At 42.7% G+C, this 17,688-nt stretch overlaps 1 protein-coding gene across 3 annotated transcripts in view; it reads left to right on the top strand.

The window, feature by feature from the left end:
- ELMOD1 (ELMO domain containing 1) overlaps positions 1-8,849 on the top strand; it is a 228,966-nt gene extending 220,117 nt beyond the window's left edge. For all 3 annotated transcript variants that reach the window (XM_040340256.1, XM_040340257.1, XM_040340255.1), the window contains one exon: positions 7,680-8,849. In XM_040340256.1, the coding sequence (XP_040196190.1) occupies positions 7,680-7,852 (173 nt within the window). In that variant the 3' untranslated portion in view covers positions 7,853-8,849. The remainder of the gene's footprint in view (positions 1-7,679) is intronic.
- Positions 8,850-17,688: the final 8,839 nt, after the last annotated feature.

The following is a 17,688-nucleotide window of genomic DNA, read 5'->3' as shown; positions in this document are numbered from 1 at the left end:
TAGTAGGAGGAATAGTATCCCATCATTGGTATAAGTGGAAGAAATAGTGCCCCCTTGTTGGAGTCAATGGGATGAATAGTGCCCCATATCAGTTGGAGTAATAGTGCCCCAAGGGCCGGATAAAGGCTAGTAAAGGGCCACATCTGGCCCTTGGGCCGCAGTTTGGAGATCCCTGTTCTAAAGGCTCAATTCCAACTTATAGTTCATGGCCTCTCTGCTACTAAGCAGACAATCAGTAGATCTTGGAAAACCTCCACTCTTTCTATAGCTGAAACAAGGTTTAGAATCAAACCATTGTTTGCACCATGAGAAAGTGGACACTAGGCTGTCTACACGATGGAGAAGTTCTCAGCTTCTGGTACCTTTGGTTCACACATTCTCTTCCTCAAGGTTTTGACGCAGGCCTCCTAGGGCTTTAGGTGGGATCTGATCGCAACCCTATTTACCTATTCCCTGTTTCCTCTCTCTTATCATTCCTGTTGTCCTCTACCCCACTTGCGACTTTGCAAATTTTCATGGATAGACCACAGACAGACCAGTCAATGTGACCTGTTTTAGACTCCTTTCACACTTCTGCAACTTGGGTCTGACTTTTGAGACCCCAAGTTGCAGGGCATGTGAAATTAGATGTATTTCTATGAGATCCGTTCCTATTGATATTACCAAAGTTGCTGCAACTTCAGAAAAGGTTCCTGCACTACTTTGGTCTGCCTTTTGATGCCCTCCCACATAGTACACTAACAAGACTGGACTCCCAAGTGATATCAGGAGGGAGTGACTAATGAGGAAATGTGAGATACCCATAGGCTCAGGAGGCAGTGCAGCCTATAGCCTACAGGCTGCTCCTCCTCATGTCAACATGTGCACAAGACACAAGGCTCTCCTGGGTCTCTCCCCCCTGACTGGCTAAGATGCAACAGTGGGAGCCATTGGCTCCCGCAGCTAGTAGAGCAGGGGTGGGGCTGAGCCACACTCTCTGTTTCTTATGAATGCAAAGAGCTGGCGACCTTGCTATGGGGGCACTCGGCAAGGGGGAGGAGTCCAGAGCACCGGAGGGGGGAACCGAGAAGAAGAGGATCAGGCCAATCTGTGCAAAACCACTGCACAGAGCAGGTAAGTATAACATGTTTATTTTTATTTATTTTTTAATAAAATTCCTTCACAATCACTTTAACTACTTTACCTCCAGGCCTTTTCTGGCACTATTTGCTTGTAACAATGTAACATTCAGTATTTTTTGCTAGAAAATTTCTTAGAACCCCCATACATTATATATTTTTTAAAGCAGAGGCCATAGAGAATAAATTGGTGGATTTTGCAACTTTTTTATGTCACACAGTGTTTGCAAAGCGGTTTTAATGCAACAAAAAACACAATACATAACCCAAATTGTTGGTAAAATATTAAAGATGATGTTATGCTGAGCAAATAGATGCCAAACATGTCACGCTTTAAAATTGCGCACGCCCATGCAACGGTGACATATGACATACATTTGGCTATCCATAGGCGACACTTTAAAAGGCTTTACAGGTTACCACTTTATATTTGCACAGGAAGTGTAGTGCTAGAATTACTGCCCATGATCTGACATTTGCGATAATACCTCACATGTGTGGGTTGATTGTGCGTACGGGACACAGGGTGCCCGTGCAAAAATGTATAAAATTATATTTATTTATTTATTTATTTATTTGTTTGTTTTGTTATACTGTCGCCTAAAAAAAAAAATTCACCACTTGCCTTTCAAACATCATGAGACAGATTCTCTTTATGGTGAGATCTAGGGTCTATAAGACCCCAGATCCCTCCTCTTCCCCTAAAAGCTTTTGATCACACCAATACCAGTGAGATCAAATGCTCTTCATTTTTAAAAATGACACGGTTTACATCTGGGTAAACCAGAAGCGATGTAAGGTCATCACTTCCAGGTTACTATATCATGGAGCCAAACATAGCCAATCCGGTCTTTGTTCGGCTCTGTGATCAGCCGGTGGAAGTGCTGGCTGGTCGATCGGGACTCCCGGTGGGACGGAAGATCCGGTAAAGTCGCAGAAGATGGCAGGAGTGAAGGAACATCCCCTCCCGCTGATTAGACGCTAGGATTGCTTTTACAAGAGTGCTGGCTCTCAAAAACGGTATAACCACTTAAAGTCAAGCGACATATGTGTACGTCACTGGTCGGCGAGTTAAAGTTGGGCTTTTCTCCAGAACAGGATTGAGGCTCCATGTAAAGCCTGGGCCTAAGATCCACAGAGACCCATGGATTGATCTAAAGACTGGATAAACCTACCAGGAGGCACCACAAGATTCCCAGATCAGGTTCCTTTTATACCTGATAGCTTTCATCAGTGGAAAAATGATGTGCTGTGTTTAATTCCCTTTAATCTTATTTTTTATAGCATTATGTTTATTACTATATTAGAAGATTACATTGAAAGGAATTCCATAAATTTTATACCAGATTATATAGCCCTCAGAATAAATCGGAGCCACCTAAGATAGAGGCATTCTTCCATGATATCCAATTGCCCAAATTGACCCAGGACCATGCGGAACTGATGGGCGAAGCTTTTACAGAAACTGAGATCAAGGCAGCCATAAAGACTATTCACCCTTCTAAGACTCCAGGGCCGGACGGTTACCCCGGCCATTATTATAAGAAATATCAAGAGATTCTCGCCCCTCACCTATGTGCGTACTTTAATGACCTGAGACGGGGTAATAAACTCCCAGGTCATGAAAATGCAGCCTTTGTAAATGTCATACCGAAACCGGGTAAGGATCATGGGGACTGTGCTAATTATCGCCCGATTTCTAAAAATGTTAACTAAGGTCCTGGCCCTAAGATTAAAGCGGGAGTTCACCCATTTGTAAAAAAAAAATTTTTATCCCCTTAGCTTCCTGCTCGTTCGGTCTAGGGGAATCGGCTATTTGTATTAAAATATGAGCAGTACTTACCCGTTTTCGAGCTGCATCTTCTTCCGTCGCTTCCGGGTATGGGTCTTCGGGAGCGGGCGTTCCTTCTTGAGTGACAGCCTTCCGAGAGGCTTCCGACGGTCGCATCCGTCGCGTCACTCGTAGCCGAAAGAAGCCGAACGTCGGTGCGGCTCTATACTGCGCCTGCGCACCGACGTTCGGCTTCTTTCGGAAAATCGTGACGCGATGGATGCGACCGTCGGAAGCCTCTCGGAAGACTGTCACTCAAGAAGGAACGCCCATTCCCGAAGCCCATACCCGGAAGCGACGGAGAGGATGCATCTCGTAAGCGGGTAAGTACTGCACATATTTTAAAATAAATAGCCGATTCCCCTAGTAAAAACGAGCAGGAATCTAAGGGGGGAAAGTGCCCTCTAAGGGTGAACCCCCGCTTTAAATACTTTCCTCCCACGCTACATTCACCCCGATCAGACTGGGTTCGTTCCGAACAGACAGGCATGAGATCAAACCCGCAGAATAATAAATCTACTCTCAGCGGTACAGTCAGATTGGGATGGTGGGGGACATAGACGGGGTATGTTGCTTTCGTTGGGCATTCAGAAAGCGTTTGATTCCCTTTCCTGGGAATATTTGTTTGACGTATTACGTCGTTTTGGATTTGGCGAACGCTTTTTGGTTCTCCTTCGGACGCTGTATGATGCACCAACTGCCTCCTTAATGTTTCGGGGATACTCCTCCCAACCCCTTGCTATCGGACGGGGAACTAGGCAAGGGTGTCTGTTATCACCGTTATTGTTCGCTCTAGCAATAGAGCCACTGGCAATAAAAATGTGTACATGTCAGGACGTCAAGGGGATTGTTTGTGGGGGTTATGAACATAAGTGCCTGCTTTTTGCAGACAATTTACTGCTAACTCTGACATCTCCGATCACATCACTCCCTAATCTCTATACGATCCTACATCCATTCTCAGATTTTTCGGGGCTTCACTTAAACCATAGTAAATCCAGAGCAATGAACCCCCCCCCCACACCAAGCTCCACTCAGAAAACACTTGAACAGTCACATCAATTCCTGTGGGAACCTGAGGCTCTTCCATATTTAGGTATTCATTTGACCCCATCTGTCCAAACATTATATAAGAGGAACTACCCGGCCCTCTTCAAACGGCTAACAGAGGATTTGGAAAAATGGCAGATTCACCCCCCCATCGTGGTCGGCAGACTACACTAAAAAAAATTAATGTCCTTCCAAGGCTATTATATTTCTTTTGCACGATTCCTGTGGCTTTCACCCGCAGTGACCTAAAGAAAATTCAAAGTAAAATCCTCCAGTTTATCTGGGGAGACAAGAGGCCTAGGGTGAACAAAGGCACAATGTATACTCCTAAACGGAAAGGTGGACTTGGTCTCCATGACCTGCAGAAATAATTTTATGTGGCCCAGGTGGCCCAACTATCCAGGTTTAACTCAAAGTTACCACACCCAATATGGATGACCATGGAATCCTATTCCTGTCACCCTGACCCTATATGCCACATTATGTGGCTTCCACCTAAAGATAGACCAATAATATTATGTCCATCTTTATCCTTCTCACTTGAGATTTGGGACTGGCTTTCCAGAACCCAAAAATTTAAATCTTCCCATACTCCATTGCCACCCCTATTGAAAAATAGTGCGTTCACCCCGGGCCTCGTTCCTCTTGCCTTTGAATGGTGGACCAATAAGGGCCTACTACGTATATACACTATATGATGGAAAAATATCAAATGCCGCCAGTAGAACGCTATAGATATTCTCAAATACATCATTATGTTCAATCTCTAGCCCGTAAGAGTGACCTAGCGATATTGACCCCCATGGAATACTTATGTTATCAGTATGACAAACTCAGGGGCCATATATCGGCTATATATACAATATTGATGAATGTATCAACAAAACTAAACTACAGGGAGTGCAGAATTATTAGGCAAGTTGTATTTTTGAGGATTAATTTTATTATTGAACAACAACCATGTTCTCAATGAACCCAAAAAACTCATTAATATCAAAGCTGAATATTTTTGGAAGTAGTTTTTAGTTTGTTTTTAGTTTTAGCTATTTTAGGGGGATATCTGTGTGTGCAGGTGACTATTACTGTGCATAATTATTAGGCAACTTAACAAAAAAAAAAATATATACCCATTTCAATTATTTATTTTTACCAGTGAAACCAATATAACATCTAAACATTCACAAATATACCTTTCTGACATTCAAAAACAAAAAAAAAAACAAATCAGTGACCAATATAGCCACCTTTCTTTGCAAGGACACTCAAAAGCCTGCCATCCATGGATTCTGTCAGTGTTTTGATCTGTTCACCATCAACATTGCGCGCAGCAGCAACCACAGCCTCCCAGACACTGTTCAGAGAGGTGTACTGTTTTCCCTCCTTGTAAATCTCACATTTGATGATGGACCACAGGATCTCAATGGGGTTCAGATCAGGTGAACAAGGAGGCCATGTCATTAGTTTTTCTTCTTTTATACCCTTTCTTGCCAGCCACGCTGTGGAGTACTTGGATGCGTGTGATGAAGCATTGTCCTGCATGAAAATCATGTTTTTCTTGAAGGATGCAGACTTCTTCCTGTACCACTGCTTGAAGAAGGTGTCTTCCAGAAACTGGCAGTAGGACTGGGAGTTGAGCTTGACTCCATCCTCAACCCGAAAAGGCCCCACAAGCTCATCTTTGATGATACCAGCCCAAACCAGTACTCCACCTCCACCTTGCTGGCGTCTGAGTCGGACTGGAGCTCTCTGGCCTTTACCAATCCAGCCACGGGCCCATCCATCTGGCCCATCAAGACTCTCTCATTTCATCAGTCCATAAAACCTTAGAAAAATCAGTCTTGAGATATTTCTTGGCCCAGTCTTGACGTTTCAGCTTGTGTGTCTTGTTCAGTGGTGGTCGTCTTTCAGCCTTTCTTACCTTGGCCATGTCTCTGAGTATTGCACACCTTGTGCTTTTGGGCACTCCAGTGATGTTGCAGCTCTGAAATATGGCCAAACTGGTGGCAAGTGGCATCTTGGCAGCTGCACGCTTGACTTTTCTCAGTTCATGGGCAGTTATTTTGCGCCTTGGTTTTTCCACACGCTTCTTGCGACACTGTTCCACACGCTTCTTGCGACTATTTTGAATGAAACGCTTGATTCTTCGATGATCACGCTTCAGAAGCTTTGCAATTTTAAGAGTGCTGCATCCCTCTGCAAGATATCTGACTATTTTTGACTTTTCTGAGCCTGTCAAGTCCTTCTTTTGACCCATTTTGCCAAAGGAAAGGAAGTTGACTAATAATTATGCACACCTGATATAGGGTGTTGATGTCATTAGACCACACACCTTCTCATTACAGAGATGCACATCACCTAATATGCTTAATTGGTAGTAGGCTTTCGAGCCTATACAGCTTGGAGTAAGACAACATGCATAAAGAGGATGATGTGGTCAAAATACTAATTTGCCTAATAATTCTGCACTCCCTGTATATGCTTCAATGGGAAAAGGATTTTCAGGAATCCCTTGACCTGGAGAATTGGTATGCGATATCAGAGACGGCATCTCGATCGCTCATTAATACCTCAATAATAGAGGCAAACTATAAGGTGTTATTGCAGTGGTATATGGTACCGGTCAGACTGGCCACCTTTGTTCAGGAGCTTCCTCCAAGTGTTTTAGAGGATGTGGTCAGGTTGGAACCACCTATCACATATGGTGGACGTGCCCTAAGGTTAGAAGGTTCTGGATTAGGGTCTACAATTTTATATATACCTTTACCCAGATGAATTTGACTGAATCAGCTAAACAATCTCTTCTGGGTGACAGGGTGGTGGAAGCCTCTAATTCCCAAAGGCGGCTACTTACTTTCATATTCATATCAGCAAAAATAACTATAGCCAGGAATTGGAGATCCGCTGCCCTGCCATTTGGTCAGCTTAAAGGTAAATTGTCGTGGCTAATGTTGAACGAAAGGTTGATGGCACTAGTCCAGGATAAGATGAAGTTGTTCCACAAAGTCTGGGATCCATGGCTTGATTATCTTACCAGTGACCCCAGGATGCTTGCAACGTCCTAAGGTACTTTCTTATAAAATGGGCTTCTGGGCGCAGGACCGCAGCCCCTCCATATCCCCGATCCCCAACCCAACCCTCCCCTCTCAACTTTATTTCACCCCCTATTTCTTCTGTCTTTCCCCCTAAAGTTCTCGAGTATATTTCAATAATACAGTGTCAGTTGTTTAATGGGCTCACATATGGACCATGGATAGTTTGGCCCTCTGGGGGTCCGTCCGTGCAGGGGGGGGGGGGTATCCCCCCCCCCCCCCCCGATAGCTGAATGGGGGGTGGGCTCTTCCCAGTGGGTGGAGTACCGGACGGCCCGGAAACATATAAAGACTAGTAGGCCCCTGTCATGGGAGACTTGTACATTGCTTATTATGATACTTTCGCTATCTGGCACACATCTTAAGGGCTCATTGGACAATGTTGTCAAGGCAGGTGTGATCTACGTTATGCTAATTCATCAATGTATGGCTCCCTAATGGCTTTGATTACTGTACAAAAATGCGCTGAGATTCTTTTGTATTGTTTTGAAAATCTTTAATAAACATTATTGAAACATAGAAGATTACATTGAGATAGTTACAACACAAGACTAGTCTGCAGGTTTAACAATCTTACACATGTCTTTTCAGGCTTTCTGATGCACGAGTTCCACAAGTTCTGGATCGAAATAGACCCTGTGGACATCATGGAATTCAACCGGGTGCGCAACAAGTTCCACAAACAGATCCTGAAGCAGCTCCAGAAGACGGACATGGCGTTGTGTCCCCACTTTGCGGCCTCGGAAAGCTTAGTCAACGTCTAACCATCTCCATTTTTCCGATTCCAGATCACTGCCTCACTGTTGTGTTCATGATCATGGCGGCCGTGTTGTACGACCACAGCGATTGTATGCATGCTTTTTTGGTAAAGTACTCATCTCCGTTTTTACTATGAATCCCTTCGGAGCTCCGTGTACGCCGTGGGATTTTCTCATACGCATATTGCGGATTACGCAGTGTTATATTTTCATCTGACATGAGAGTTTTCTATTTTTTTAGGTTTTGTTTTTCTCATAGCTGAACATTGAAGAGTTGTATTTTGTCACGTTTAGGTGGGTGTCTGAATAAGCTCTTGTACTGTACACCTTTTATGATCCCTAATATTTCTACTGACCAGATGATACATATACTTAGCTCAAATGTCTTAATATATTTATATTGTATATAATGTGCTTCACTGCAGTCCACTGTCTACACATAAGTTACTGGTGTGTTACATGTAGGCTTCGGAGCGCTTATCTTTTACATTGTTGACTTTCAGTATGATGGGCCCCCTTGAGGACTGTCTGCTGTACTGTACTACCACCAGAAACCACAGGAACCCCTGAAAGTTTTTCTAACTGCCTTTATATCCTATGACAGAGAGTAGCAGCAGCCCCCCCCCCCCATCCCTGAAGCAGAAATTATGTGTACCACTCTTAGAAAGGGCAGTGCGGACTTCTCACATTTCCCCATTTCACAGTTAGGTTTAGCTTTCATTCTAGTGGTATTGGAAATAATGTTGGATACCAATTATTATTTTGTGGGGGGGGGGGGGGTAACAGAAGTGTGGTTCCAGTCACAGCGACAATGCCAGTGATCCCTACACAACCCATATGAAACAGTGGCATGACTACATAAACAGTCATTGCTTTCTTGTATGTAAGGGGTTTTTAATACATTATGAATTAGCAAAGATATAAATGATAATAAAGGGCATAGAAAGAGTACAATATTAAAGCAAACACATCAGGTTTGTAAAATAGCAATGTTGTTTAAATGCAGATACTACAAGGTCTGCAAGCGCTTTTGCTGTGTTGCTAAATTGAGCCAGCAATGCCATCCAATCTGGACACATACTGAATAGGGCCCTTGACATTGTTAAATCTTTGCTCCACCCCTCATATTGAAAATCTCATTGGCCAGTAATGCCATTCTTATTGGTTTGTGGATATTCAAGAGGGTGTGGCACACCAGGTCTGAGAAGTTGAGGTCTCAGTTCAGAATACATGCACAGTTGAATGGGGGGGGGCTGTATGCAGAGTAAAGTATTATAAAACATAACACAGGTAGTGCTTGCCCTTAAAGGAGAAGTACAGCCAAAGCTGTACTTCTCCAATGGATCACAGGAATGCAGTTCTTTCTGCATTCCTGTAACCTGGGGCTGAACCCCGTTGTCAGCTGATGTCACAAAGCTGGTCCAGGCTGGGGAAAGATCGGGACCAGAAGAGAAGGTGAAGTTGCACCGCTCCTAAAGTTCACCAAATAAAGTCCCGTACTGCTGTCAATTGCCGGGTGCCTGCCTGGTCCGCGACCCAAAGTTCCATTAAGCAAAAAGAAAAGTGGCAGCACTTCCAGCATTAAAAATCCATGGTTATTGAAAAAAAGATTAAAATCCTGGACAAGACATGCACAAACGCAGCTCTAGGAGCAACAGCAAACGCATTTCACATCACTGTGCTTAATCAAAGATCAGGACCATGTGGCAGGATCCACCCAGGAGCTTGGACCAGCACTGGGCTCAGCCTCTTAGCAACCCGCTGGGAGACTGAGCCAGCTGCTTCCACCCCCTTCACAGCCCAGCACTCCAGTGAGCATGAGTGGGGTAGAGCAGAGAGCGGTGACTGACAGTGACCAGCTCTCTACTCAGGGAGCTCTGAGAACCGAGCGATCAGCAGTGTTCTCAATCTTAGAGCCAGTGGGGGACAGATGAAGCCGCAGACCGGTGCTGCATCCATATAGGTAAGTATGATTCTTAAAAAAAATCCCAAACTTCTCTTTTAAACAGCAGTGTTATTGTATTCATTTTGTGAATACAAAAGTGTTAAGATTTTTACAAGTTCAACAAGAACTTTCTTTGTAGTTATCAGCCCCCAATTACACTGGAAGTTTCATAATCTGCCAGCTGGAATAAAAATGATTGGTTTGTGGCTGTAGGTAAAACAAACTGTTCTTACTTTATATCATTGAACAGAAGATTCCAGCGAACAAAGACAGCAGGTAAAATACATTGGCCAGTTGGATGATACGAGGATATTGCATAAGGCATTATACCCAGACCCATCACTGTATACTGTACTATCAGTATTCTCTTTTTCTCCCTTTTCTCAATGGAAAAAATCTATTTTATCAAGGATGAAATTCTTCATAAGTAAAAAGCAATATATTTTGCAGTCGAATCTACATTTTTATGAGCCATTTGATATTTGCCTATTGCACATAGATATTTATCTTTTGTTTATAAGCTGCAGAATAAGCCTTGGCAGGTTTAGCAAACATTTGAACGCAGTATTGTGCTATAAAGCTTTGTAAGAGACTCAGGGTTGATTTACTAAAGGCAAATAGACTGTGCACTTCACAAAGTGAGTGCAGTTGCTCCAGAGTTTATTAAGTGAGGTAAAGCTTCACGTTGCAAAGAATACAAAATCACATGCAATTAAAATTTTAAAAACAGCATTTTTGTTTGAACATGATTGGATGATGGAAGTCAGCAACATTTCTGCTCATTTACTAAGCTCTGGAGCAACTGCACTTCAAGAGTGTACCTGCACTTTGAAAAGTGCACAGTCTATTTGCCTTTAGTAAATCAACCCCTGTGTGGTAAAAAAGAAATTAACCTAATGCCTCGTACACACGGCCGGACTTTCCGAGAAAAAAAGTCAGACGGGTTCTTTTTCTCAGAAAGTCCAGCCGTGTGTAGCCTCCATCTGACTTTTTTTTGTCAGAAGTCCAACGGACCTTAGATAGAGAACCTGTTTTTTATCTTTCCGACGGACTCACGGCAGACTTTTGCATGGTCAAAAGTCCGACCATGTGTACAAGGCATAAGGGAACCTTCCTATCTCTATGGTCAAGTAGCCGATTATCACAGTTGATGCTAGAACATGGTGGCGGACCTATTCTCCACTATGATGTTGCTCCGCTGAGGATCTCCTCTAGACTCTCACTGATGTAATGAGTGAGAGGAATAGGTATCTCTGCCGATCACTCTGACTTACTAGTACTGTGATTTGGAGAATGCTCGCTAAACTGTATCATTGGCTATCCCACAGAGCCAAATGTGGCTATGCACTGATTTCAATATATGTTATCACGCTTAAAGTCATTTAGGGCCGAGTCCATCCAGAACAGATTTCTCCTTTGATGCTAGAGTTGCACTTGGAATTTATATGAGTCTACTTTAGCAGGTAAATTATTTGCAATTATTCTCTAAATGTAGTGATCAATCAATACAAAGATGAAACAAATGACTCCTTGTGGTGTAAACTACACAAGTATCATATTTTAGTGATTGATCACTTATTAATACACAATGGTCCAGTTGTGTGCAACAAATGGCTACTAAATGCTACATGTATAGCTTACACCACAGAGAACAATTTGTCCATCTGTGTAGCCATTGATGCCATTGAGCTAAGGCTACACAGGTGGTTAACTATTTTTGCTAATGTGCAATTAAACTGCTTGCTGGCAGTTATCTCATTAGTATGCTACTAAATTTAATGTGATACAAATGAGCTGTCTGCCAACAAATAGTTAAATCTCTCAGTAGCAAAGCAATTTCATTGCCAGTGTAGTCTAAGGCCGGGTTCACACTGGTACGACAAACGCTCTGACATTGGGAGCTCATGTCGCATGACACAATCACAATCACAATCATTTTCACAATCAATGTTTCCCTATGAGAGCCGTCTTAACTGGTCCGACACAAGTCGGTCGGACTTTGGAAATGCTCCCTGTACTACTTTGGACGGACTTTGGTCCTACTTCAGCCCATTGAATATCATTGAAGTCGGATCAAAGTAGGATCCTTGTCCTAACCATCCGACTTTTGACATCCGACATTGTGATTACAGCAGCAGTAAAAATAATTTATCTTGCACTGGGATTGTTTTGATTGGTCAAAGAACAAGTCAGACTATCACAAAGTCAGATCAAAGTAGTATCCTCTGTTCATGAAAGTCGGATGGATGTATAACTAATGCCGCAGAGCAAAGTAGGATGAAAGTCGGGTGACTGTCGTGTCGTATCAGTGTGAACTCAGCCTAAGCTGCCCATTGATATGGCAATTTTCAATAAATTTCAACTAGTTTTCATCAAAAGAATATACACATACAGTGACAATATATCTCCATCTACCACCCATGAGTCTGATCGACCACCAGAATTCAAACATTTGTAAAGTTGAAACTTTGGCAATAATTTATTGAAGCTAATTGTAAGATCAAATCAAAAGGAAAACACTATGGCAATTTAATTGAAAGTGAGCAGAATTTTCCACCAGGTTTTGATTCCAGCTCCTTGTGGTCCATCACAACCACCATGTTATGCCTTCATTTTAAAACAAATGAAATTGAAACTTTGACCATTCTATCAGATTGCCATGAGCGTGGCTAACTTCAAAGATTAATCGCTAACAATTTAGCGTGACTGAGCTACTAAAAATCAATGTAGCACTGAGGCTTAGTACACACGACCGTGTTTCTCGGCAAAAACCAGCAAAAAACTGCTGGGAGAATTTTTTTTGCCGAGGAAACGGTCGTGTGTACATTTTCGTTGAGGAAACTGTCGAGAAACTCGACAAGCCAAAAAGAGAGCATGTTCTCTATTTCCTTGACGGCAATGAAGAAAATTGGCTTGTCGAGTTGCTCGACAGCCTAACAAGGAACTCGACGAGGAAAACTATGTGTTTCGCCCGTCGAGTTTCTCGGTCGTGTGTACGAGGCCTTACATACAGAGGAGCCGGTAAAGGCTCCATCTAGGTGTCCAGGTGGATATCTCCTACACTTCCTACAAGTGTGTGTGACGTTCTGATTGCTCAGATCTTCAGCCATGATACTTGTTGCTGGACTGTATAGTCTCAGTTTAATCCTGTAGAATATATCGAAGAGGACTGCATCCTTTAGTGTAGTTCTTATAGGAAGAGGTTAATAATTCCAAGGCAAGGTTCTGCCTCTTAGGGGTCAGAGTGGTTTTGATCTGTCTGTTCCTGGACAACAGGGAGGACCAGCCAGGAGATTAAACTCTTGGTCAAAAATGGGGTAAGCCCAAGTTGAGTTGACTGTTAAAGGTAATATCATGGTCTACGTCAACCACCATTTTTAGAATATAGATGCTTTTTTTTAAAGCTGTAAATGCTTTGTTGAAAATCACAGATAGAAGCCAAGAGGATAAGAAGCAAAGTTAATAGAATTTGCAGGCCAATTTAAGTATATTATATGAAAATTAAGAATTCCATGAGCTAAAATCGAATTCCTCATTTTTAACCTAGAAATATTGAACTGTGAATGTAAAGTGACAGTGGCTGACACAGCTCAGAGGCTTCTCTGTGATATGAAGAACTGCTCCATACGTCACTCACAGTTTGCTTTTCTACTGAATGTTGCATCTGTTTTTGAATATGCTGTCATTTTGCTGTGTGTAATCTCATTTTTTGGATATCAGGCTTTTGATTGTGAAATCATGTGAATAAATATCATGACATTCCAGAAAGATTCTAGTCTCATTTTGTTACCGGAAAATAGATTTCCCCTCACTTTCTATCACTGTGACTATGGTTTCATCAAATAGGAAGTGATGGGAAATCTGCAAATTTGTCGAGAGATGTGGAAGGGGAGGACTGACCTCACACCCACATACAGGCGTTCAGAGACAACACAGTTACTTGTCTAGAAATACATTCCAAATAGTAACATCCACATCACATACATGATCTACCGATCCTTCTACAACAAAGGCATATATGAATGGCAACATGGAAAATATCTGTTATTATATCTGGTAATACTCAATTTTCTCTGTCACAATTGCACTAATACGGCTACAATCACCTCAAGTATATCTGGTAATAAAATACTTTATTTTACACTTGTTAGGAGGGAGGAGGAAAACTGCACATCGGAGCTGCTCTTTAAACTGTGTATTGACTACATTGCCATTGTACATAAATGGTATTTTCTGGTACAATCATTGTTATTGTATTTTCTTGAAAGGTTTTACAGTTTCAAAAGAAAAATCCAGTAACTAAAAAGCTAACGAAAAGCAGTAACCTTGGAAATGAAACTAGCAAGAGCATAGTGGTGCTCACATTAAACGGGTACATTGAGCAATAAGGGCACCAGCAGCTACCAACTATAAAACGACAACAGAGTGGTGAATGTAGGGGTTTCAAAGATTCAAAGTAGTACCTCATTCACAAGGAAGTTTGCTCTTTGCTGCCAACACTAAACATCTCTAAAAGCGCCTGCAATAGGGAAAATAAATAATAATAAAAGAATAGCGGGTGGGGGGCTCAGGAGTAAACACTTGCTTGTGTAAGAGAAAACAAGGGGGTTATACAAGAAAAGGTGGAGGGGGAGAACCCAGTTGGTCCCACCATTAGGCTTCAGCAGCTTTCCATGAGGTGGAAAGCAAAGAGCGGCATAAATGGTATTGTAATAAAGTTTTTATTACATAAATATATGAAGGTTTCAAGAAGTGGGAGATATGCGGCAGATTTCACAATCAATACCAACATAATCGCAAAAATCACATTTTCTAACATGGCAACATGTGCCATGTGCCTCAGTCGACCCTTCCATAATAACATAATGTGAGAGGAGAATAAGATGCTTTAGACAACAACCTATATTGGGGGGAATAATGGCAAGAAAGGGTTCCATAACATATTTGAGTGTGACATGAGATGATCGACCAGTCTACCCAATACTATGGAACTGGACAACTGTTGTGTCATGCCTATTTGTATCTCAACTAGAGCAGCCAACTGTATAGGCATATCCTACAACACAGGTATCAAACACAAGGCCCACAAGGCCATTTCATGTGGCCCTCCTCTAATCATCTTCCAGACCCTTACTTTCTGCTTTCAAGCAATGCATCCAGCTTCTTCCCAGCAGCAGCATAAGGTAAGGGTGGTGCACTGTGATGTAAGGGAGAGTGGGGGACTTAACTTCTGATGGTGGGGTGGCTCTTGACATCTAATGTAAGGGGGAGGGGATGCGCTGGACATCTAATCTTACAGATAAAACCGGCCCTTTTGAGTGCAATCATAATGCTGATGCGGCCCATGATGAAATTTAGTTTGACACCCCTGTCCTACAATATCTACTTTTTAGCAAGGTGGATATTTTTACATAAATAATTTTTTTACTTTATCAGACTTGTTAACCGCTTAACGACCACCACATGTACATATACGTCCACAGAATGGCACGTACAGGCAGATGGGCGTACATGTATGTCCCTACCTTTCCGCGGGTCGGGGGTCCGATCGGGACCCCCCCCCGGTACATGCGGCGGTCGGAAATCATCGGGGAGCGATCTGGGATGAGGGCGTGGCTATTCGCTGCTAGCCGCCCCCTCGCGATCGCTCCCCGGAGCTGAAGAACGGGGAGAGCCGTATGTAAACGCGGCTTCCCCATGCTTCACTGTGGCGGCTGCATCGATCGTGTCATCCCCTTTATAGGGGGGACACAATCGATGACGTCAGACCTACAGCCACACCCCCCTACAGTTGTAAACACACACTAGGTGATCACTAAATCCTACAGCGCCCCCTGTGGTTAACTCCCAAACTGCAACTGTCATTTTCACAATAAACAATGCAATTTAAATGCATTTTTTGCTGTGAAAATGACAATGGTCCCAAAAATTGTCCGAAGTGTCTGCCATAATGTCACAGTCACGAAAAAAATCGCTGATCGCCGCCATTAGTAGTAAAAAATGTTTTTTATAAAAATGCAATAAAACTATCCCCTATATTGTAAACGCTATAAATTTTGCGCAAAGCAATCGATAAACGCTTATTGTGATTTTTTTTACCAAAAATAGGTAGAAGAATACGTATCGGCCTAAACTGAGGAAAAATAAAATTTATATATGTTTTTGGGGGATATTTATTATAGCAAAAAGTTAAAAATATTGCATTTGTTACTCTATTTTTGTTTATAGCGCAAAAAATTAAAACCGCAGAGGTGATCAAATACCACCAAAAGAAAGCTCTATTTGTGGGAAAAAAATACGTCAATTTTGTTTGGGAGCCACGTCGCACGACCGTGCAATTGTCAGTTAAAGCGACGCAGTGCCGAATCACAAAACCTGGCCTGGGCATTTAGCTGCCTAAAGGTCCGGGGCTTTTAAGTGGTTAATGTAACTTTAATAACATTTTGCATTAAGTGGTGTTATCTACACTGAGCAAAACTCATAACGCCCTTAACCTGTTTTTCTTTTCTAAGCAGTGTGTACTCCCTATCTGTTTTAATAGTGCTGTAAGTACACTCAGCAAAATTATAAACGCAGCACTTTCGTGTTTGCCCCTATTTATCATAAGCTGAACGCAAAGATCTATGACTTTTTCTATCTACACAAAAGGCCTTTTTCTCTTATATATTGTTCACAAATCTGTCTAAGGCCTGGTTCACACTGGTACGATTTGAGATGTCAAATCGCATCTCAAATCAGCAGCATTTGTCGGCAATGACACCGTCCTAATCGGTGCGACGCCGCATCTGCGGCGCTGCACCGATTTCAAAAAGTAGTTCCTGTACTACTTTTTGCGATTTTAGGCCGCGATTTACATTGACATCTGTGCAGAAACCTGCACAGATGTCTCTGAAATCGTGGCCGAAATCGGGACTGCCAGCGGGAGCGAAATCGTGCGAGTTCAGCTGAACTCGCACAGCTTCATTCCCGAAGCCCAGTGTGAACCTGGGCTTTAAAGCGGTTGTAAACCCTCCTATCTTTTTCAGCCAAGGAAGCTGCCATCTTGGCCTTTGTTCAATCTTCAACTGCCATGAAGCTGCACATGTGATCAGTTATGACACCAGCCATTGGATGGTTTGACAGTTTGGTTGAGAGCACAACCAATGTGCAGTTAGCATTCCGGCATGCCGGGAATGTTAACAGTTTTTTTAAGTGTTACATCGATGGGTTTACAACCGCTTTAATCTTAGTTAGTGAGCATTTCTCCCTTGCCGAGATAATCCATCCACCTCACAGGTGTGGCATATCAAGATGCTCATTAGACAGCATGATTATTGCACAGGTATGCCTTAGGGCTCTTTCACACGTCCGTACCGTTTGTCCGTTTTTTGGACGTCCGTTAACGGACCGCAATGCTTCCCTATGGGTTAACGTCCGTTAGCGGATGAGCATCCGCTAACGTCCGTTAGCGGATGAGCATCCGCTAACGTCCGTTAGCATCCGTCTGCGTTAAGTTCCGTTTTTTTGGACGGAAGAAAACCCTATTTTTCTTCCGTCAAAAAAACGAACGTTAGCGGATGATCCGTTTACCATCCGATCCGCTAACATCCGTTTTTCATCAAAATATGTAAAAAGCCCCAAAAAAAAAAAACGCATGAAAAAACGGATGGAAAAACTGATGAAAAACTGATGAAAAACTGACTGAAAACGGACGAAAAACGGATGAAAAACTGATGGAAAAACGGATCAACTGATGAAAAAAAAACTGATCTAAAAAACTGAGCTGACGTGTGAAAGAGGCGGCCACAAGAAAAGGCCACTCTAAAATGTGCAGTTTTATCACAGGGTCTTCCAGTGTCTCCCCACAGGGATGTAGCCCCAAGGGAGGGGGCGAGCACGCTGACTAACCACCAGCCAG

This window comes from Rana temporaria, chromosome 2 (genome assembly GCF_905171775.1).
Source record: "Rana temporaria chromosome 2, aRanTem1.1, whole genome shotgun sequence".
In the NCBI taxonomy this organism is placed as follows: domain Eukaryota; kingdom Metazoa; phylum Chordata; class Amphibia; order Anura; family Ranidae; genus Rana; species Rana temporaria.
Note: the sequence above shows the minus strand (reverse complement) of the source record. Positions and strands in the feature narration are given on the sequence as shown.